General features: G+C 44.3%; 1 protein-coding gene across 3 annotated transcripts in view; it reads left to right on the forward strand.

Moving 5' to 3' along the window:
- Positions 1-24081, forward strand: part of LOC147616280 (phototropin-2-like) — a 111832-nt gene that overhangs the window by 25066 nt on the left and 62685 nt on the right. For all 3 annotated transcript variants that reach the window (XM_086777345.1, XM_086777346.1, XM_086777347.1), the window contains exons 2-6: positions 11515-11697; positions 11787-11878; positions 12093-12366; positions 12491-12713; positions 12834-12904. In XM_086777345.1, coding sequence (XP_086633471.1) covers positions 11515-11697; positions 11787-11878; positions 12093-12366; positions 12491-12713; positions 12834-12904 — 843 coding nt within the window. The remainder of the gene's footprint in view (positions 1-11514; positions 11698-11786; positions 11879-12092; positions 12367-12490; positions 12714-12833; positions 12905-24081) is intronic.

Raw genomic sequence — 24081 nt, forward strand, 5'->3', positions numbered from 1 at the left:
TGAACTCATCGTCCATTGCCAACTTTTGATTAATGACCTGACTGACAATACCATTAAACTCATTGAGATGGGCTGTCATAGACGCCCCTTCCTTCATCTGAAGACCTATGAGTTTCTTCAACCAATACACTTTGCTTGAGGCACTTTGTTGGGCATACAAGTCCTGCAATCTCTGCCACATTCCCCAAGCTGTCTTCTCTTCACGAATGCTGAAAAGTAATGAGTCTGACACAGACAACATGATAGTAGATCTTGCCAGCTCATCCATATCTTCCCACTCTTCAGCAGTAAGAGAAGCGGGCATTACACCCCTTTCTTTGATAGGCTTGTGCTGCTTTTTCTGGAGCAACACATTGTAGCACTGGGTCTGCCAAATATCATAATTATGCGAGCCTTCAAGCTTCTTGATGTGAAGCAATGAAGAGCTCTCACCTGTGGTTGCCATAGCAAAATGCAACCTGTCAATGCCTGACTCCCTGCAAAAATGTGCAAACACTGCACCAAAAGCACACAAAGTGCTCACAGTTGTTCTCCCAAGCTTTATCTCCCACTGCCATAGCAGCTATAAAACGCGTTTTTTATAAAAAATACTCGACGGGACGTTTTTTTGGATAAAAAATGTCCTTTTGAAAAAAAACGTGAGGTTTTTTTATATATTAAAAAATTGGCCAGGCTAACGTTTAACGTTATGCCTGGGCTTTTTTGGGATCCGCGTGCGCTCTGCTGCTTCCCGAACCTACACGCCCAAGTTCCAACCTCACACGGTACGGTACGGTACTCTCTCTCTCTCTCTCTCTCTCTCTCTCTCTCTCTCATCTCTGCGCCCCTGCTCGCCGCTCCCCCTCTCTCCCTTCGTTCGCTTCCTCGCTGTGCTGGTCGCCCCCCTTGTACTCTCTCTCTCTCTCTCTCTCTCTCTCTCTCTCTCTCTCATCTCTGCTCGTTCGCCCCTGCTCGCCGCCCCCCCTCTCCCGTCGTTCGCTTCCTCGCTTTCCCAACCCACCCTTGCTCAGGCCCCCAAGGCAGCAACATAACTCTCTCTCTCTCTCTCTCTCTCGATTGAAGATTCTCTCTGTCTTAAGTCTTGACTTTTACTCTCTCTCTCTCTCTCTCTCTCTCTCTCTCTCTCTCTCTCTCTCTCGACCAAATGTAATTAAACTAGTGTTTTTTATTTAAAAAAAAAACGGCGTTTTTTATTTTGGCCCCGCGAAAAAGACGTATAATACGCGTATTATACTTTGCCGTATTATACGTCCCGTCCCGTACCTGGCTGCTATGCCCACTGCGGAAGCAAGAATGCAACTTTTCTCCCACTTTATGTGATGAAATCAACAAAATCTGGTTGCTGCAGATTTTGGACAGCACCTTAAATGTGCTCTATTGCCCTTCCAAAGTACTGTACAGCAGTACCAAGTGCTCACCAATGATGTACCAAACCTGTACCGGCAAGTACAGCAGCTGAATTTGAACCTTTTGGTCACTCAAAACAGTGTACAGCCATGCCAAAACATGCACAAAGCTGTGCCAAATCTGTACCAGCAGGTACAGTAGCAATAAATGCTCTCCTGGCTGTCCAAATGAGTGAAAATCAGACTTTTACAGTCCTGTACACTGCATACAACAGTTCCGAACAGAAATTGGGCAAAAGCCCCTTGACTGCAAGCTGATTTCTCAGGATTCAAGGCATAAAAGTCTTGCCTGCTGCTTTGCCAAGCTCAACAAGCATACGAACTTGAAAAGCCCCTTGATTTGAGATCAATTTCTGATCATACATGGTACATTGACGCACATGAAGGCATCCAGAGTGTTCACGATGCTTCCCCCTGGCCACATATACATCAAATACATGAAACCCCCTTGATTTACAGGCACATTGAGTGCTTGTAAGGCATCAGCACATTATCCATAGCATCAAATGCGATCGCCTGCATGCAAATCAACCAAATCGGCACAAAAGCCCCTTGATTTGCACTGCAATTTGCTGCAATTTTGCCCAAATGTGCGATTTTTCACATCATACAGCATGTATGAGTGCTTAATTGCACAATTACATCAAAAGCCCCAAATTTCGACATCCAATTTCCTGCAAATTAATCCTGATTGTGACCAATTTCCTGCAAATTGATCCTGATTGTGACCAATGTCACCCAATTTTGCCAATTTTGCTCAAAAATTGAGCAATTGGGCACCTGTACCTGCTCAATTGATTACTGTACTTGCTCAATTGCAAATCCCAAAAAAAAATTGAAGCAGAATACCTTGTAATTTTCTGATTTTTTCTCTGATTTGCAGGCGGGTTGATGAATTTGGTGCTGCTGCAGAAAGATTGTGCTGATGAAAACTCCTCACTGTGGGATTGGCGATGGGCAAATGCAGAATTTTGCTGAAAAGCTCTCAAAAAATCTCACGCAAAGGAGTGGTGGAGCTTTTCTCCCACGTGCGGGCCGGCCTCTGTGTGAATCCGCCATCATAGTGGAGTATACGACGAGGTGTGGCCGAGCAGCACAAGCAGCTTCCTTCCAAAGGACCCACATGCACGTGCTACTGCACGCTTCTGGGCAGACTTCGTAGACCAGAAGGTATACAACGCAGCGGCTCGCCTCGTGAGAAACGCGGACACAGACATTCGCCTAGCGCACTTACAGCCTTACGCGTGTTCCGTGGGAACCCAAGTCGACACGGATGCGCAACGCTTTCGCTTCAGTTTCGCCTAGCGCCAGCCGACGACTAAAGCCTCCACACCTGCTTCGCCTAGCGCCAGCGCTTTTGTATTCGCCTTCGCTCAAGCCTAGCGCCACTCGCTGTGTAGTGCTACGTCGCCTAGCGCCAGCCTTGTGGATGAGACGGATTTGCCTTCGCCTAGTAGCGCTTGAACGCTTAGCTACCACAGCCGAACTTGTGTGTAGCCTTCGCTTCACGCAGACAGCCCAGCGTTCAACACTCACACAGAGAGAGAAAAAATCAGCGCTTGAACCTTCTTCTCCTCTACAGCAAATTCGACACCACCAGTTGGAAGTGTAGGCTCTGATACCAGTTGATGGGAGAAACATGGGAATTAGGGTTAGGTTAATTCATGTGTGTGAGACATACACAGAGAGAACAAGGGAGAGAGAGAGAGAGAGAGAGAGTTGTGGGGATAAGTCAACTCATGAGGCATGAGTGTGTGACTCCCCTATCACACATGTATATTGCACTAGTACACATAGTGCACTTAGTACATTAAAAGTACTAAGTGTACTATGTACTATAACTTATGGGCTTGTACACACTATAAGGGTGGGCATTATGCCTTTACCCCAACATGCCAAAGGACCGAAGATTGACACTTTGTATCATCTTATAGCTTCAGATGTCGTTGGACATTCTCTTGTAAATGCAACTGAGCTGCCAAATATTTCACTGTGGCATGGCGGTTGGGACACATGAGTATCAAAGGAATGGAAACCTTGGCCCGTTTTGGTTACTTGCCTTTGTATAAGTTTGTTGATTTGTCTAAGTGTGATCATTGTATTTATGGACGGCAAACTCAGGGTCCACATTCCAAGCATTTGTCACTTAGGAGTTCTCCAATGGATCTTCTTCATACTGATGTGTGTGAAATGCCTCAGTTATCTTTGGGGGGAGCTCGTTATATGGTAACTTTTATTGATGATGCCACCCGTAACGTGTGGGCAAACCCTCTTCGCTTGAAGAGTGAGGTATTTGGTATTTTTCAGAGGTTTCTTGCTATGGTTGAAAATCAGACCAGCAATAAGGTAGCACCTACAGACTCCTCACCTAAGTATAAGGCACGGTTGGTTGCAAAGGGTTTCAAGCAAGAGAAGGGGATTGATTTTGATGAGATCTTCTCACCTGTGGTCAAAATGACTACATTGAGGTCTGTTCTTACTTTGGTTGCACATGATGATATGGACTTATTCCAGATGGACGTGAAGACAGCTTTTCTTCACGGGGATCTCCATGAGGAGATTTATATGCAGCAGCCAGAGGGTTTTGCAGTCAAAAGGAAAGAGGGTCTTGTCTATAAGCTCCAAAAGAGTCTCTATGGCTTGAAGCAGGCACCCAGGGAATGGTATCATAAGTTTGATGCTTTCATGAATTCTCAGGGGTACAAAAGAAGTGAGGAGGATCACTGCCTATACACCAAGAAGGCTTCAGATGGGAGTCTTCTCATCCTCATTTTGTATGTGGATGACATGCTTATTGCAGGGAGTTGCACTCAGGAATTGGTTGCACTAAAGAAGGAGCTGCATAAGACTTTTGAGATGACAGATCTTGGTAATGCCAATCATATACTTGGCATGCGTATTCTTAGGGACAGGGGTAAGAGAACTCTCTACTTGTCTCAGAAAGAGTACATTGGGAAGGTGTTGAAACGTTTCAGCATGGATGAGGGGAAGAGTCTCTCTACTCCTCTACCTCCATATGTGAAACTTTCACAGGATGACAGCCCTAAGTCAGATGACGAGCGAGCTGCCATGGCCAAGATCCCTTATGCTTCCGCAGTTGGTAGTCTTATGTATGCTATGGTTTCTACACGACCAGATATTGTATTTGCAGTGGGAGTTGTTAGCAGGTTTATGGCCAACCCTGGCAAAAAACATTGGGATGCAGTGAAGGGTGTAATGAGGTACTTGAAGGGTACTCAAGATATGTGCATATGCTATGGTAAGTCAGATGCATCTATTCAAGGATTTGTGGATGCAGACTATGCAGGTTGTGCAGACAGCAGACGGTCTACCACGGGTTATGTTTTTACATTCTCTGGTAGTGCAATCTCTTGGATTTCTCGTATGCAGAAATGCATTGCCTTGTCTACCACTAAGGCAGAGTATGTTGCAGCTGCTGAGGCATGCAAGGAGGCTTTATGGCTTTCTCGTCTAGTGGGAGCTTTTTGTATTTCAGGAGGGATTCCAGTGTTGCACTGTGACAGTCAAAGTGCTATCATGTTAGAAACCCTGTGTTTCATGCCAAGACTAAGCACATTGATGTGAAGTATCATTTTATCCATGAGGTGCTTGATGGTAAGCTACTTGAGCTTGTCAAAGTGCACACAGATAATAACTCTGCAGACGTTTTGACAAAGAGTCTCTCCTCAGAGAAGCATGCACATTGTATCAAACTCATGGGTGTCGGATAGGCCATTTGTCTTTTCTTTTGGCCTGTACATTGTTGTATTTTATACATCACTTTTAGGCACATTGGCCTTTAAGTGGGAGATTGCTGGGGGTAAAGGTCCATTTATGCCTAGACCCGGGTATGTCACCGGCCTGGACATTTCCTAGTATGAAAGGAGTCTGGTGGACTCCAGGATGTCTAAATATTTGGAAAGTACAAGCTTTGGGAATGGGGGTTATCCTGGAATACAAAGGTTCACACTCCTAAAATTTACGAGAGTTGCTATTTTTGGCCCGACTTGTTGTACCGGCTGAATGGAGAGTTGTACTTGGTGTACCAGCTCTATTGCATGAAGACCCGTGGTTTTTGGGGAAGAATCAGTACCCACTTAGAGGTATATGGATTATATTGTTGATTCGGCATTTCTACAACCTGTGTTTTGGTTTGGTAGCCTTGCGTTGGGCTGTGTTATGGCATCTGTATATGAATAATCCGGCATCTCCCGTGGGGAGAGTAAGGCCCTCAAAGCTTGTACATAATATTATTCTCCTTGGGTAATAAAATACTCCAAGAGGGGGGGTCGGCCCATTCCGGCCTCTATGTGGTTTCATGTGCAAGCTCCATTTTCAGCATCTGTGGATGTTTTGTCCAGCTTTTATGTTTTATGCAAAGTGATGATGGATATGTGTTAAGGCTGTGGCCATGTTTAAATGTTTTAATATGCATTGATGCATAGCAGAAATAACAATAACTTTTATGTTCAAGAATGTTTGGTTTTGTGAGATGGATAAGTGTGATGGATAGAAGCTAGTACGATTATTGCACCCATTGAATTTTTTGTGGGAGAGTATTGCTATGGACTTTATCTTTGGGTTGCGAAAGTCAGAGAATGATGATATTTGGATCTTTTTCAGGATACCAAGAAGATCAACCACGTGTGTCATCGGCTAGACCTTTTAGATCATTGGAGGATATATAATGCCTTCCATGACAGTTTATGGAAGCCATGTACATGGCTACCCTTAGAGGAGCCCGTATTGAAGGATCCACCTGGGGTGGAAGAGTCAGAACAAATTGAGTTTCATTTTGTGAGAAAAAGAGGAAAGACAGTGGTCAGAAAGTTCCTCTTAGAATTTGAGAATTATTCGCTATTGAATGCGGAATAAATGCGTACTTCAAAAATATACCACGAGCTTATGAGAAAATGGTTCATCCAAATGTATTTGAAGTATAGATATGGATGTCTTGCAATCAAGATAGATTCAAGAGGGAGGGATTGTGCCTCTAGCCCTCTTCATTGTATATATATTGGACTGGAATTGATCATTATTCTGTTTATATACTGATTATTTGGGCATGCTCTAGTTTGGGTGGCAATGACGCCTGATAGCTCGAGGAGCAAGATTTGTATATGGGAGGCAATGATGCCAGATATATTGGACTTCACACCTAAAGGGTGAATTTGGGCATGTTGCTGGATTCATCTAGATATATATATATATATGATTTGGGCATTTTCCAAGTACACCAAGCATCATTTATCATGAAAAGCAACGCATGTTTGAGATTATCCCAGAAATGTAAGAAGAATTCCACAGTTAAACCATCCCAACCTGGAGATCTCCAAGTGTGCCAATTGTTTTATTGCCTCTTGCAATTCTTCCTCCGTGAAGCATTGTTCCATAGAGTGCCTCTTCTTGGGATACTATGCATGAAACATGAGAGAGAAACTGATCCTTGGCAGCCTGAACTTGGGCATTAACAGTACCTGTAGTAGCAAAGACATGCGCATAGTGGGACATACATTCATCGCCCAATTGTTGTTTGGAACATGTCCAAGTTTGCGTCAAGGTCTTGACGCGTGTAATGGTGTCTTTTTGGTGTTCAAAATGTAAGCTTTTGAAGAAATCCTTTGAAGAGCAACCCTTATTCTTGAATGGTTGTTGCTTGGCTTTTACTTGCCATTTTTCTAGCTTACATATGTCATTTTCAGCAAGAACATATTTTGCACTGCATAAATCCTCTTCTTCGGACACCAAAGATTCCTGATGTAAGCAAGCTCCGCCATAGCTTGACAAGTTTCTTTTGCATTATGGACTCTTTGTTTTTCTTCATGCATATGCCAGTGACCATAGTCTCTAATGATGAGTTGGATCCTTTGAACAAAACGGTACCAAGCCATATCCGTACTTTCCAGCATTTGCAACTTAAGCGTTGTAATGACCTCTTTGATCAAATTATGGAAAATGTCATGCAAGAGGTAACGATTATTGATTAGAAGCGGACGATGGCAGTATAAAGGACGATCATCTAATTGTAGTCCGAAGTATAGCCCCATCCACAGAGGTATGTGATCAGATAACACTTGTGAGTGATCCACGCAAATTTTGCATATAAAATCATCATATTGATCCGCATGTAATAAATACCATCTATTCGGGTGGGCTCGATATTGAGAAAAAGCCATGTGATGAAAAGTGAAGCCAGACTCCCCAGAGCACATTTGAGTCCACAAATCAATAGCCAGTAAAGTATTTATCATTGCATTCCAACGAAATCTCTGAGAAGCTACCATATGCGAATGTCCAAACAAGTTATCCCTATGCTGAGGGGCATTGTTAAAATCCCCACACAAGAAAGCATTATGCAACCAAGGATCGTCACAAATCTCTGCCCGTAACATTGCTCTCTTGGCTGAAGCAGATGGCGCATAAAGAGCTGCAAACTCATGCATCTCAACATTTATCATATATTGAACCACCAACCAACGACCATTGCCAACACAAAATTTGGTGGTTCAATTTTGTGTTGGTTGCTTGCGCTACAACACTTGTTTTTCAGGCGTATGCCAACCATCATTTGCCAATTTTTCTTTTTCCTTTTCTTTGCCATTTTAGCAAGTGAAAGAAAAAGGGCAAGTGTCACTATTGCAAAAAGCCGGGTCACTATGTAAATTATTGTAGGAAGCACTTGCAAAGGAAAAGAAAAAGGAAAGCGGCATGGTTGTAGATTCTTCTTCATCACATGCAGTAAAAGATGATGCGTTAGTAAATCTTGTGCAGGATGAGTGGACTTTTTGTGTTTGCAGTTATGATGCATCATTAGAGCATATGTCTCACAATGTCAATGAAAGACTCGACACATGGTACTCTTTGAGAGTGGTGCTTCTAAACATGTGGTACTTTGACAGTGGTGCTTCTAAACTCATAACCTCTCAAAGGAGTTTGTTTAAGAAGCTTATGGCTCCCCCTGAGGGCAAAAGGGTAACATGTGTAAACAGTTCTTCTTATCGAGTCAAGGGAGTTGGGAGGCCATCCTCACAATAGCAGATGGCGTAGACTTATGTCTTGTAGATATTATGTGCCTGATATTAAGAAGAATTTAAGGTCTATCTCCTCTTTTGCTAAAAGAGGATATGTAGTGAACTTTGAGGACAACAGATGCACAGTCAGTGACCGTGAGAGGCTATGCATTAGTCACATCCGGCACATTGTACCATGGGTTATACCAGCTTGATAGGTTTGACGGGAAAGAGCATGATGCTCATGTGGTTTCCCCTCTAACACCTGCCATGCAAGAGGCAGAATTGTGGCATGCCAGGTTTGGGCATGTGAATTATGGTAGTTTGATACTATTGCACAAGCATCAAATGGTGCAGGACATGCCTTGTGTAGAGCTGCCAATGTATGTGAAGGGTGCATATTGGGTAAAATGCACAAAAATGCATCCCAAAAGATGGATCAACAAGGGCTGTCTGGAAATTACAGCTTGTGCACAATGATGTGTGTGGTCCTATGGGGACACCATCGATTGGGAAGCATGTATTTTTGTAACCTTTATCGATGATCACTTTGGATTTGCTTGGGTATATCCCCTGAAGGCAAAATCTGATGTACTTGCATGTTTTCAGCATTGTGTGGCAAAGGCTGAAAATCAAACAGGTTGCAAAGTGCAGACCCTTCGTACAGATCGAGTGGGGGAATACATGTCCATTGCTTTCAAAGCTTTTATGGCAAAAAAAGGCGTAACGCATTAATGGACAATGCCATATTCTCCTGAGCAAAATAGGGCATCTATTCAAAACGTGTGTAGCACACATGATTGCCTCCATCCAGAATTTCTGAGGCAAGCCTTTGCCTTTAACCATGCATCTAGCCCTACCAAAGCAGTGAAAACCATAACACCATATGGGGTCTGACATGTTACAAGTTTCGACAATCATGTAGAGACTGTCTCAATGAGCGTCGGAAGTAGATGTATTGATCTAGAGAAATGTGTCCAAAATGTTTCGAAATCAGATGCATTTTTGCGCGCGCGCGCACACACACACACTCCCCTCCCCCCCGGGAGCGCGCAAGGGATTGCAAGGCGGCAAGCATAGATAGAGCAAGACCGGATAAGAAGCGCCTGTAGAGCACACAGGCAGCAACGAGCACATGGCTAAGACCTAGGCAAAGGGTTAAGGGCGCACACTGCATACAAGCGAGTGAAACACACAGACACGCACGTACATTGACTGTCCACACACGCATACACACACAAACAGGAGTTCACATACACGAGGCTCCAAATTCCAACAAATAGATGGTATACCACTCTCCAAAATATCAAGCATGGGGCTAATGAGTATGGCCGAGAGGTCTCCCTGAGGGTGTCTGTATGAGCTCCTTGGCTCTGAAGACGTGGTTAGCTCCCCCTATCGCCACTCTGAGGCGGTGGGATGAAATTCATATTTAGCCAATTGCAATCCGCATGGCATGGGACATGTGAACACTCTGGTAGCCCAGCTACTGGATGAATCCATCCTTAGTGAGCTTGATTTTGAAAGTGACGGTGGGAGATCCAAAGGTGTGATCCATGTGCAGTGGGTGTAGAGGTTGAGAGAGCTGGAGAAAAGGGGAGTCCAAAGTGTACTAGGGTGGAAGGTGGTCCATTATGTGGGGGAGAAATGAAGTGAAATGAAATGTTATATTAACGTCTTCAAAAGGCCATAATGACCTATGAGACCAAAAAGTTACATCATGGTGGATCTGATACAATGTCTGGATAGAAAACCAAAAAATGAAAAATAAAGATGATACTAATGGCACCTAGAAAATGAAACTGGAACTGGAAGGTAAACAGAAACCCTTTTAGGGTGTGAATATAGTGAGAGAGAGAGAGAGAGAGAGAGAGAGAGAGAGAGAGAGAGAGAGAGAGAAGAAGAGAGCGCTTTATAATGCAATATTTAATCAAAAGATAGAGGAGCGAGAGAGTTGTATGGTGGAAAGAGAGCCACTCTCTTAGGAGTGAAAAGAAGGGTCCCATAGTGATCATTGAGGTAAACCTACACTTTTGAGAAGTTAACAGAACAGACAAGTTGGTTCCATTCAACGGACACAGCTAGCCATTGATCAAGGTTAGGATAGTCTCCAGGAACAAAACTGTGTTTATGTTTTCCTTTTCAAGGCAGGCTAAAACTGTAGTTTGGATGTATGCCTCTCTTTCTAAGCTCCATCAAGTAGCAACTTAGGTTCTTCATGTTTTTGGTTTCATTTGTGTTTTTTGTAATGATATCAAGAAATAACTGTTTAATGAGCGATGTCCAACTTTAAAGCATGATCCATTGACCAAGGCTAGGATATTCCCCCCAAAAAAAAAACTCTATCTTTATGTCTTCCTTTTCAAGGCAGGCCAAAAAAATATAGTTTGCATGTATGCCAATTGTACTGAGCTCCATCAAGTAGCATACATGTTTTTGGCTGCATTTGTATTTTCTAGAATGATATTAAAAAAGAACTGTTTAATGAGCGATTTCCAACTTTGAGGCATGATCTGTTGACCAAGGCTAGAATAGTCCCAAGGAAAAAAACTATCTCTATGTCTTCCTTTTCAAGGCAGGCCAAAAATGTAAGTTTGCACGTACGTCATTCTTACTCAGCTCCATCAAGTAGCAACATAGGTTCTTCATGTTTTTGGTTGCATTTGTGTTCTTTGGAATGATAACAAAATAGAAATGTTTAATGAGCGGTGTCCAACTTTGAAGCATGATCCGTTGACCATGGCTAGGATAGTCCCCAGAAAAACACTACCTTTATGTCTTCATTTTTAAGGCAGGCTAAAAACGTAGGTTTGGACGTACGTCATTCTTATTCAAGTCCATCAAGTAGCAACATAGGTTCTTCATGTTTTTGTTGCATTTGTGTGTTTTGGAATGATATCAATAAAAAACTGTTTAAAGTAGCAACATAGGTTCTTCATGTTATTGGTTGCATTTGCGTTTGCTGGAATGATACCAATAAAGAACTGCTAAATGATGAGAAGTCTAAAAGGCCATGACTGGTTTGTTTTCTACTTGCTTTTGTTTTTATCTGTGGTAGAAGTGAATGGTGCCTGATTGATTTTTCTCTTTTGCTGTAGCCGGTTTTTGCAAGGAGCAGATACAGATCCCGAAGATGTAGCTAAAATACGGGAAGCATTGGCTCAAGGCAAAAATTACTGTGGTCGTTTGCTTAATTACAAGAAAGATGGAACTGCATTTTGGAATCTTTTGACCATAGCACCTATCAAGGATGAGGATGGAAATGTTCTGAAGTTCATCGGGTTAGTTTCTTGGATATTACATATCCAGGCCTGCATTGTTATAGATATTCTAGGATTTGAGATAATCAATGTGATCCTCTCTTTTGCAGTATGCAAGTAGAGGTAAGCAAGCACACTGAAGGGTATAAAGTTAAGGCTTTGAGGCCAAACGGGCTGCCAGAGTCTCTCATAAAATATGATGGTGATACTTTTGCCCTTTGTCTGTCTTTTTACTATATTGGCATTTGTTTTTGCTTATCATTGAGCAACTGCAGCAATCATGGCTAGAAAGATCTTCAGTCTTCATATTCTGTCTCAAAGTTTTTGATTTGTCACATTTCGAATGTTTTTTAGCACTTGATGTTTTCTTTAGCCTTCCCTCAAGTCCTTATCCTTATTGTTATAAAATTCTGCAGCCCGTCAAAAGGATAGAGCTGCGATGCAGGTCACAGAGCTTGTGCAGGCTGTAAGGCATCCTCATCCAAACATTCCATCCCCGACTCCACCACCTACAGCCTTGAAGAGTTCATTTGGGGAGGTAGCTGCACTAGTTGCTACACCTCTAGTTAATGAACAGCCCCTCTCAAAATCAGCCGATCGTCGTGGATCTCAGACCGTAAGCAGAACTGACCAGATGGGTGAAGGAGTGCCAAAAAGACATCGTTCATCGGGATTTCGATCATTGATTGGGTAATGCAGTGATGATGACAAAATTTTGAAGCTAGTGGACTAGTGGAAAAATTAAAGGTAATTTTCATAAAAGATTGCAATAATGCTGGAGGAAATGTACTTACTTGAGTATGTTTACCTTCAGGTTAGACAAGTTTGGTGCCAAATCTGGTCACCCAGAGCCTGTTGAGATTATTGAACCAGAGATTTTGATGACAAGGGATGAAGAGAGGTCTGACAGTTTGGATGAGTTAGATGACAAGGAGCGGTTGCAGGAGATTCGAAGGGGTATTGATTTGGCAACTACATTGGAGAGAATTGAGAAGAATTTTGTCATCACAGATCCAAGACTGCCTGACAACCCCATTGTGAGTCACAATATTTGGAAGATCTAAATTTAAGAACATGTAATGATTTGTGACTGTATTGAAATAATTTATTATTATTTTTTATTGCTGCGTGATACGAGTCCTATGGCCTGTGGACAGATTTTTGCATCTGACAGCTTTTTGGAGCTAACTGAATACACTAGGGAGGAGATTATCGGAAGAAATTGCAGGTTTGGTTCCAGACTGATGTTTGCATGTGCCTTTTTTGGCATTCACTCTATTTAGGCATGCTTAGGCTGTTAACATATTTTACTTACATGAATATATACGAGTAACATGTTGAAAAACTAGAGGATATCAAGACATGGCCGCTCCGTCAGCAGCTTTGTAGCTGCAATTTGGGGTGGGCCAGCATACGTGAAGCAGCTTTTTACTAAAAGAAGAAGAGGAAGAAGCTGTGTTCTATTGCTTCACTGCACAAAGAAAGAAGTTCTCAAAAAAGAGCCAAACTTCTTAAAGAGCAGTCATAGAAGTTATTAGCACCGAAAAAACAAAGTCAACTGGCCAACATCGATCTGATCTAGATGGATGCTGTCAAACAAAGATTGATGCAAGGATTGACGACAGTAGTGATAGTGTGCAATCCTTACAGAATGAAAAAACCAACTGATTTCTTGCATGCCATGTTGTCCACAAAGCCCACTATCTAGTCCAGATTAGAAAGGGTTGTGAAGTAGCCTTTTATAGTTTTCTGCAAATTATATGATGATGCACCCGTGGCTCTTTCCGTGGGTTTTGCAAAAGAAAAGAAAAGTATATTAATGTCTTACAAAAGAGCACATAGACCAAGGGAAAACAAGTTTAATTGCAGCTGGCCCATCTTTTGTAATCTATGGCAATCCTAAAGACATTGGCACAAAGATTGGTGAAAATACAAGTACTTGTCAATCTGTGTAGAGTGAAAAATCACATGATTGCATCCAATCGAGAGTGTCCAAACTGCCCAAAAGCATGTCTAAGCAAGGAAACATGCATAATCAACCAGTCTTTGGTGATATTTCCCAAAGATCCAGAAATGCTTGGAGAAGCGATATTTTGCAAATTTGGCGGCCAAAGAAATAGATAATCTATGCAAGAAATCTTGGTATCTAAACAAGCCCATAGTAAATGCGATTTGAGAATCTAGAGCAAGAGGCAGATGCTATCCTTCTTTTGGCTAGAGTTTCATTAACAGGGAGCACGCCAACCAAGCATCGACAAAGGAGAACTCTCTGCTTTAATGGCAATCTATTGTTCTAGATCTTTTGGAGATTAAGAATCAGTTCTCTGGAATGACATGTGGAATCACCTTAAATTGTTGCAACAAAGCTCTAGTTTTATTCCAAACAGACCTTTAATGCATGCCCAAATTCTATATCCTCTGTGCATGCGGGGATGCAAGTATTCGGCCGTCCGGAGAGACGTCATCTTGGATTAGATGTATGCTTTTAGAAGTAGGCTTTCCTTGCCTCCTGAACTCTCAAAGGTTTCAAAAGAACTCTGCTCGAGTGAATGCTTTCCAATCTCAGTGAATCACCTATCTTTGAGGGTATTCCATACCAATGCAAGTACATGGAAAATTTTCTAATTAGCTATCAGTCTTGTAGAGAAAGGACTGCTTAAGATCTTCCCTATGAGCTTTCCAAGAAGCAAATCCTAATGTGTGCATTGCCACCTGCCAAAAGACTTTGTTTTAAGTGCACATAGCTGCAATCATCACTTGTCCAAGGCTGCTCCTGGGCAAAAATGGTGGACAACAAAGTTGTTTTTCTTGCCAAAACATGATATTGAATTTTGAGAATATTTAGTCCTTCATGCATCTTTGGCGAACAAATCTCTTCACATCTCAAGAACCTAAGAGCTTTCTTCTGACGTGTTGTTTTCCATAGGACTTCCATGGTTTGAGACATGGAAGCAGTGATATGTTTCTTTGTCCATACCTATAGAGGCAAGAAAAACTTTACATAAGCCATCAAAAGATTGATTGCACTATCCTCATTCGCACATGTAAAGGCTAGGTAGACAATTGCCAGTATTCCATTTTGTCTTTGATCTTCTAAAAGGCCCAATTTGTGGCATCACTAATAGATACATTCCACCCCAATGGGTAACCGAGATGTCTAACAATACTGTGGGTGGAAAAATCTGTCCAAGCCATAATATATTGTGCCAATCTGATGTTGTAAGTGGTAGTAGTTTGGATTTGCAGAAATTGATGAACAATCTTGCAACTTTCCCAAATAATTGAAGAGCCTTTATAAGGGTGTGCAAATCCTTTGGAATGTTTTTGGGGAAAAAAAAAGAATCATTAGCATAAGCTTGTGCCACTAAATTACGACCATCTGGCAATCGCAAACTATGCAAAAGTCCTTGATTTGTGAGTTTGTCCATCTATACAAGCAAAGGGTGAGTGTCAATTGCATATAGTAATGCACTCAAGGGAAACCCTACTTGATTGATTTACCTAATATCCCTGGATAGGACAATTCTTTGCCCAATATACAATGCATTGTTCTGTCTTGATAGATCTAGTAAATAACTTGCTACATTTTAGGCCCAAAACCAAGTTTTGTCATCACTGTAGCTATGATATTCTATTGAACTGTATCAATAGCCTTTTTTTTCTTCGACTAGCCTTAGGCCCAAGATCTTCCTGTAGTTACCGATTTTTCACCGCTTGGAAGCGCCAGCCCGTAGGCACTCTTAATTATCGGCCCTTAAGTGATGCCATTGAGGAAGCACCAAGGGAGGTTTTGAATTGTATCAAAATCCTTTGCAACATCTATCTACAAAAATAGTACATCCTATCGTGAGTATTTGGCATACTAAGTGCCCACATAAGCATTGCAAATGTTATTTGTGATTTTTTTTCTAGGAACAAAGCCATATTGGGCTTGATGCAATCCTTTGCGCAGCATCTTTTGACTCTCTGAGTTATCATCTTAGTGATGATCTTGTAAATATTAGGCATAAGAGTAATTGGACGCCAGTTTGAAAGATTCTGACAAAGCTGTTTGTTCAGCACTAATCTGACTTGTCCTTCTTTCTAGGACGATGGCATAACACCCTGCTCCATGATTGATTGGTCGTAACTAATAATGGATCCTCAAGCGTTTCCCAGAATTGCAAAAAGGAATTCAGAGTCAACCTATCCCATCCACGAGATTTCCATTTTCCAAAAGCCTTGACTCCATGGAGTATCTTCTTAGATGTAAATAGGCTTTTTAGTTCAATGGCTTTGTGCACGTTCTTTATTTCTATGATATTGTGAAGCAATTTTGTATGGGCATGTGTAATAGTAGGGGTTTTAGTAGAAGATGATGCAAAAGCTTGCTGAAACATTCGTGCTCAAGCTGCATTGCAATTTGCGTCCACTCATCATTGCCCTTTTGCACTCATGAGATGCATTGTTTTTGTCTGGTTACAGGTAAGCTTTTAAAGAAGGCTTTAGGTGAGTAGACTTGGCCGGGATAGGCCTATGTCTGGACCTGACTTGCCACTTTTGCATTTTTCTATAATTATTCAATTCGAGGGACGAACATGGCTATTTTCTTCAAGGGTTTGCAGCTGATTTTTCAGCTGCTGAATTTTCTCTCGCCTCACCCATATACTATTGGCCATAATCTGTAATCACCCCTTGCTTACAGATGCAAAATGATACCAAGGAATATCCACACCTTCGTAAATCTCCTCAAGGACTACATTGGCAAGCATGTCTCTAAAATACCGATGCATCAAATAAGTGTTGTTAGTTAGCAATAATCTTTCAACGGATAGCTGTAAATTATCTATTGGCATGTCAAAGTACAAACCCAACCATATAGGAGCATGATCAAAGAGTTGCAAAGAGTCTTCCATCCACATTCTACATGTAAAAGGATCAATCGGAGCAACATTCAATGAATACCATTTGTCGAGCCTTTCCCTGTAAGTATTATGATGGAAGGTATATCCCTTCTTATTAGGGCACGTGGCCGTCCAAATGTCAAGTGCATCCATGTGACTTATTGCATTTCGCCAGGCAACTCTTTCAGCTACAGTCATGTGTGAATTGTCACGAGTATTATCATCTCTTGTCGGATAGTTATTCAAATCCCCACATATAAGAGCATTCGTCAACCAAGGATAAAGCTACAATTGTGACCACATTCTAGCTCTTTGTGCTAAAACTGTGGAAGCATAAACACATGCAAAATATATCATATATATCTCACCATTGAGCATACCTTGCATGATGAGTAATTTGCCCTCTGGTGCATTGTAAGCAACTATTGGTTGCACTTCTTATCTGACAAGAAAGCACACACTAGAGAAAAGTCCCACCAGCGAAAGCATGTTGCTTATGTTCCTGAAGACATACTATGTTTGGCTTCTTTCTATGCAAATAGTCCCAGACCTCATTTATTCAAGTTGCTTAAACCGTGTACATTATATGACATGTGTTTAAGAGGTGCCTTAATGATAATTTTATTCAGAAGTTAAAATTAAGTGCAAGCCATATCAATGTCTGCTTGCATATTTTATAAAGTTTGCATTTAGCCTTGGACTACTGGAGTCCAAAGCTTTCCTGTATCAACTTCTCCCGGCGAGCAAGCTTTACTTTGAGTGGTAGATGTTTTTGTCCACATTCTAGACCAAGTGTCGCAGGCCCAAAATGCGACACCGGGACATTGGGCCGCAAGACGACCCTCCTTCCTTCTAACCGAGTAAGTCTTTCAAAAAGTGCGAGCAAAAATTTGGGAAAAGATAGTCAATTCAAAAGTATTTTTGAAGCAAAAATTCTTTGATCAAAACATGCATGCAGTGATGAACCCAGTGAACACTTGGGGAATATTGGATTAGTTACACAACAACTCTCCAACTTAGGAGTTGCTTATGATAATGACAAGGGAACTGTGCTTCTTAAAGGTATCACGTTTTTCTCAGTTCTAATTTTTTCTTCGATTAGCCCATGATACATCTTTTTTTTTAAATGGGAAAAAGATCCTTCTATTAGTTAATGAAAAAACAGCCACAAAGGGCTAGATACAACCACGAAGGGCTAAATACAAACTCGCCTCATTTGAGGGCGAGAATCAAATGATCTGAAAGGCAAAGAGACACTTCTCCTCTAGCTGGCCGTTCTATGAGGAGAAGGCTATCTCATACAGGGGGAGTGGGGGGGAACAACAACATAGTTGGTCTTTACTGCCAAATGGGGTCACCTCCTCTATCTGTGAGAAATGGGCTAGGCCTCCAAACCCTCAAGAAAGCTTCTCGCTACTTCTGGATGCGGTTAGAACCTCCGTGTAACTTTCCCCATTGACCACGGAGAGTGTGAATGATATCGAGCCATATGCTCCTGATAGACTGAGCCGGCAGAGTGTGGGTACCCTCGATGGGCCTCGTTGCATCTAGCTCGCCAAATGTGCCAAGTTGCTATGTTGGGTCAATGTGCCACTTCTGTGCTCGAAAACCAATAACTCTGACCCTTTGCAAGGCGTAGCCATTGAAGTCCTCTAAGGGGAGCTTGGATCTCTCTAGTCAGCCATGGGAGCCAATCGAAAAGTGAGCAGACCACTATTCTCATCTGCTCTGTGGACTGCCACCAGAATATCATGTTTGGTAAACACACCTAGCCACACTTGGGGGGCGGGGGGGGGTGTCGGGTTTGGGATAGCTGAGTCAATATCAATGCTGAGCCTGTCTCTACCCCAGATCCCTGTTAGGCCTCTCTCCTACACCTCCGGGGTAACATTGTGTGTGTGATCCAATCTCCAAGAGACCTAGCTGGTCCTTACTCCAGTATAAAAGCTTCTTCCGAATACTTAGAAGGAGTGGGGCGAGCTGCTGCTTAGAAGAGATAGCGAACTGGAGTGCTCCTCAGGATCCACAAAAGCCTCAACTGGGCGCCAAGTCTGGGGCGGGTGGTGAGTCACCCAAAAACCACACGTCTTGTGCCAATTAATCTGTGCTCCTGATGCACGGCAGAAAACCTCGATCACCTCCGTGAATCTCTGTAGATTTTCCACATTTCCAAAAAGGATGGTTGCTGTGTCATTTGCAAACTCTGAGTCAAGTAGCTCCTCCTCCGTGCAGAGGGAAAGACGCAATCCTTGAAGCTCAGTCTCCTGGGTTGAGAGGAAACTACTCATGGCCCTGCCGACGAATAGAAAGAGGTAATGTGCCAAAGGACAGCCTTGCCGAACTGATCGGGAGAGGGGGAATCTGTCGCAACGGTGTCCTTAAATGAGAACCTAGCTGTGTTATGCTGAGTAAAGTCCTGAGACTCCCTGAATCCGCTCCATGGGGAATCCCATCCGGCTCATCGTGCCCTCCGGAAAGCTCCAATCCACCCTATCATAAGCTTTCTCAAAGTCTAGGAGTAGCACTATGAGGTCCTTCTGTTGCAACCTGGCCGACGCTGTCGCCTTCGAGTAGGTGAAAATGTTGTCCAGAATTCTCCGATCCTGAACAAAGCCGGTCTGAGTGTCATGAATGAGGTCTGGGAGAAAGGGCTGAAGTCTGTTGCTGATGGCCTTGGCCAAGATCTTATAGGCGGTCCTTAGAAGAGTGATGGGTCTTCACTACCGGATCTCCAACATGTCACCACCCTCCTTGGGAATCAAGTGAATCAAGCCCTCTGAGAATCTCTCTGGCATGGCACCTGTGAGCTTAATCTCATTGAAGGCAGCTCGAAGGCCGGCTTCCATGAGATCCCAATGTCGAAGAAAGAGACTTGAAGCCTGTCTGCCCTTGGTAATGACGTCATCACCTCTGCCAACTCCTCAGATGTGAATGGAGTCAGTATGAAGGACAGAAAAGAGGGGGGAACCACCTCTCTCGTGTTTCGCTAGACCCTCTGGCGCGCATCCATTACTTGTGGGGAAAATGGTTCACTTGTGAGAAGAGAACGGAAGAAATCAGTGGCAATGGCCCTCACGGGGGGGGGGGGGGGAGGGGGTTGGGTGGTTTAGAAACAATAGCTCCATCCTGGCCACACAGCCTGCGAATACCATCTCTCCTCTTGTGGGGGCCTGCTATCTTGAAGAAATTTTATGTGGCTTTGTCCCTAGCCTGGGTCCAGAATGAAGTTCGGGCATGGTATCTGTTCTCCACCCTCCTCTCCTCAATGGATCTAATCTCTGTGCGGGCAGCAGCGATCTGACTCTCAATCCATGGGCTATCTGGGTGATGCTCCTGTAGCCGCTATAAAGAGGCTAGCCTCCTTAGACTCCGCCCTTGCTCCCGAAATTCCTCCAATCTGCTCTTGGTTGCCTCTTGCAAGGAATCGCTGATTCTCCCCTAGGCCTACATCCAGTGTGCACGTAGCAGAGCCTTAAGTTAAGTCGAGTTCCGCCCAAACCTACTCTATCCTACTGTAGATCTCGGAGAACTGAATGAGGCTGTCCGGAATCCTAGAGCTCACATGCCTGTCGTGCCTCCAGGGGTCCTCTAGGGACAGGATAACTGGGGCGTGATCAGAAAAGGAAGTGCGTGCCAAGATACCAATCATGCCCCTACGACTGCAAGCCCACTCATCAATGTAGAACCTATCAAGTCCAAAAAGGTTGGGGCCGGTGCTCCTCCTATCCGATCTCGAGAAGCTGAGGCTCCCAGGGCTATGCCCAAACTTTGGCAAATGCCAAGGGTATTGTCCCCTCAGTACTAGTATCGACTCCTCCCAGGCAGAGTACTCTGCTCTTGAGATTGTGGCTCTGCCTCCTCCCAGTATGTCCTTTGCTGCCTCTATCATGTTGAAGTTGCCACCCATGCACCAAAAGTCAGCAGACTGGGGAAGGGTCTGCCGAACTGTGCTCCAAAAGAGGGCTCTACTTGAAGCAGCGTTTGCAAACTCCTTGTGTCCGTGAAGGGCCGAAAGATGGAGACCAAAAAGTATGACTTGTGCATGGTAAAATCTTCCCACATCAGCAGGTACGCCCCTTTGAGAGATGATGCTCCTGAAGGAGAAGAATGTCAATAGGTCCCCCCACTAGGGCTTTTTGAAGCTCTCCTCTAAGGATGCCTCACTGTGAAAGCACTGAGGGCCCCCTAAACCCTATATGTTTCACGAAACTATCCGCATATCAAGCTGTGTGTGAGGCGAAACTAGCGGAACTGCCCTCCACTTGGAGAATCTTGGGCGAGGGTTTAGACAGGGAATAATCACAATCCATCTTGGGGCGAAGGTGCGCCAAGTGGGCACGGATTCTGTCCTCCACGTGACGCCACTCCTTCTGAGCTCGAGAGTATGCGTACTCTGGACTCCATTGATCACAATGGAAGTACTTGTAAGAAGGGGGGAGAGGTAATGCGACAGAAGTATGCATGAACACAAAGAGCATCACCTCAAAGCTAGAGGCCACCATCTCCCATCCTGGCCTTTGTGGGGTGAGCCTCCAAGCTCCATCCTAGCCAATGGCCATAGATGGGTGGGTACGTCGGTGATGCGAAGATCATGAAGATGATGAGATAGCTCAACTGCTTGACCCTCGATGGCGGCAGTCACCGAGTGTGAGTTCCACTCAGTCCTTGAAGCTGCACTCAAAGGGAAAGAGAAGATCATCGCTCCATGCTCTGGTGTAGAGGGTTTGGAGTGGTGGAAAACCACACATATCGAAAAAGGTGCTACTGTCTCCTCAAATATATCTGTCCCTTCCGCCATGAGACAACGGAAGAAACTATAATCCACTGGTTGCCTTAAGATCCTGGGGAGCCCACCTGGGGACTCTGGCGGGAGAGTCCTCACCGGGGAGGCGGCGATGGTCATCTCAACCGGCTCAGAGAAACAGTGAATCAATCAATGATTGGAATTCGCTTGCCGCTTCCGATCCAGGTCGGGGGCTGCTTGGGGCTTTGGAGAGGCCGAGAGAGGGGGGAGGGCGGGCTTTGATGCTGAGGACGGGGCAGAAGAAACTGCTATGGTCAAAGCCGGGGGTGAGGATGGAGGCGGCGGCGGAGGGGACGGGGGAGGTGGTGGAAGGGGGCGCGGGGTGACAAAGAGGCCGGAGAGGGGTGCTGCTTAGAGAGATCCATCGAAGAAGAAGGCTGATGGAAGAGGCTCACCTGGGGCTCAGTGGGGCCTATCAGCCTCTCTGTGCGTTGAAAGTTTGGGGATGGGTTGGGGGGGGGTGTGGGCGCTAAACGGGGAATCAGTCGCCAAATCGAAGGGGCCCGCTGGAGCGGACTTGTCTCCAACTGGAGGGTGCTGGGACAAATGCTCATAACGGTTCTCTGACAAAACCAAATCCTCTTGTGCTTTGCCAGCCTAGCGTGTACGTCGGCGACACAGCCTGGGTGGTCGGTTGACGGCTCGGGCGTGGGCCAACTGTCCGCCACTCTCTGGCAGCTGTATCGTCCGTCCGCGGCCGAGACTTGGTGCTCCGCTGCCTGAGAACTTGCCTTTCTCTCTCTCTCTCTCTACCCCCTGGTGAGGATCTGAACGGGATACTGGGGGGGGGGCATGGGAGGCGGTCTTCTAGAATGACGCCAAGGGCAAGCTCGGGCTAAATGTCCCATTTGTCTACAGATGAAGCATTGGCCTGGAAGGCTAGAGTATTCCACATGTTGAAGGATAGGTTTGCTCGCAGGCAAGGAATGGATATAACATGAGGTACAGAATCTGGTGAGGCAACACAAATGCGAAGAGATGGAATCCCGCCTGAATGTACGAGAGTCGAGGCAACAGTGGGGGGGGGGGATGCCATCACTCTCCCGATGGCAGCACCAATCATCGGGAGAAGAGGAAGGTATTCCTTCCTAAGGCTTGGGAAACAGACTGTCATTGGGAAGCCCGTCACGCCAGCAATAGGATCAGACGTAGGGTCGAAGCCATGTTGCCACCATGCGAAGAAGGCCTGGGCCGTACACAGTGCAACAGGGCTCAGCTGCATGACTCGGTTTGACGTTGTTGGCGAGTCAAACTCGATGTGAGAGTAGCCACATCCCAGAGGATGAATGTTTGTAATCTTTGCATGCGCACCAATGAGACTGGCTTGCAAAAGATCCCTGAGTTGTCCGCGTGCAATCTTGCATACCAGGGTGGATGCCTCCAATGATGCAACTGTCGTAGCGAGGAGCTGGAGATGCACTTCCGAAAAAGAGAAGTAAGTAACGGCGGCCTCGGTCGGGGATGATGGAGCGGCTGCCATGGAGTCCTCTTGAGGGTGACGACCAGAATGAAGTTGAGACTTGCTAAATAGAATAAACCCCGAGTTGAGAGAACTACATGTAGGCGAAGGAGGGGATGGGGGGACGGAGGAGAGGCTACAAGGGGAAGGCAGAGGAGAGCATCAAAGCGATCTAGAGGAATACCATGTCAACAAAAAAGAAAAAAAAAAGAAAAAAAAAGAAAAAAGAAAAGAAAAGAAAAGAAAAAAGAGAAAAAGAAAAAAATAGAAAATAAAAAAAGAAAAAGAAAAAAGGAAAAAAAAGAAAAAAAAAGAAAAAGAAAAAAGAAAAAGAAAAAGAAAAAGAAAAAGGAAAAGGAAAAAGAAAAAGAAAAAGAAGAAAAAAGAAAAAAGGAAATAAGAAATAAGAAATAAGAAATAAGGAAAAAGGAAAAAGAAAAGAAGAAAAACGAAAAAAAGAAAAAGAACCAAAGAAAAAAGGAAAAAAGAAAAAAAGGAAAAAAAAAGGAAAAAAGAAGGAAAATAGAAAAAATAGAGAAAAGCCATGGGGGCAGAAGGGAGGGGGACAGAGGGCACAGTCAGGATAAGTGAGGGAGGGGGGAGAAAACGCAAATAGAGGAGGGGGACGGGGGGAGAAGCTGGCGGAGGAGAAGAGTGGAGACGAAAGGTGGGGGGGGGGGTTGAGAAGAAAGAAAGAAAGAAAGTTGTATTAACGTCTTCAAAAGGCCAAAATGACGTATGAGACCAAAAGGTTACATCATATCCATGAGGTACATAATCCTGGGTACAAAATAGTAATAAAGAAAGATAACAAAAATCTAGAACTTTAAAATTTGATCTAGGTACATCAGCAGAGAGCTCTCATATCACCCTAATATATTCCTCATGGGCCGCCGTGACATGGTGCTCAATGTGGTAAAACTGAGCTGGCGCGAGAGGTGTGACACTCGACAGAGCCACTGAGTTATGCAGAGCTGGACGCCCCAGACACTATGGCCCTCGCCTACGGCCACGCCACCACAGGAAGATCCGAGCCATCATCTCCCATCATCGCAGGTAGAGGGGTTGATAGGGGAGAGGGAACTCGCACAGGCCAGGGGTTGGGTGGAGAGAAGAGAGGGGGGGGCGAGGGCAACGGGAAGCAGGGGCAAGAGGCGCAAGACCGCAGAGGGGGGTTGGGGTCACAAACCGACAGAGGACGTATTAAACTTGACCTTGACAAAGCCCTAATTAGTAAATGGAAGGACTAAAAGGGAAGC

This window comes from Cibotium barometz, chromosome 38 (assembly GCF_041138505.1).
Source record: "Cibotium barometz isolate CiBa-2024 chromosome 38, ASM4113850v1, whole genome shotgun sequence".
Taxonomy (NCBI): Eukaryota; Viridiplantae; Streptophyta; class Polypodiopsida; order Cyatheales; family Cibotiaceae; genus Cibotium; species Cibotium barometz.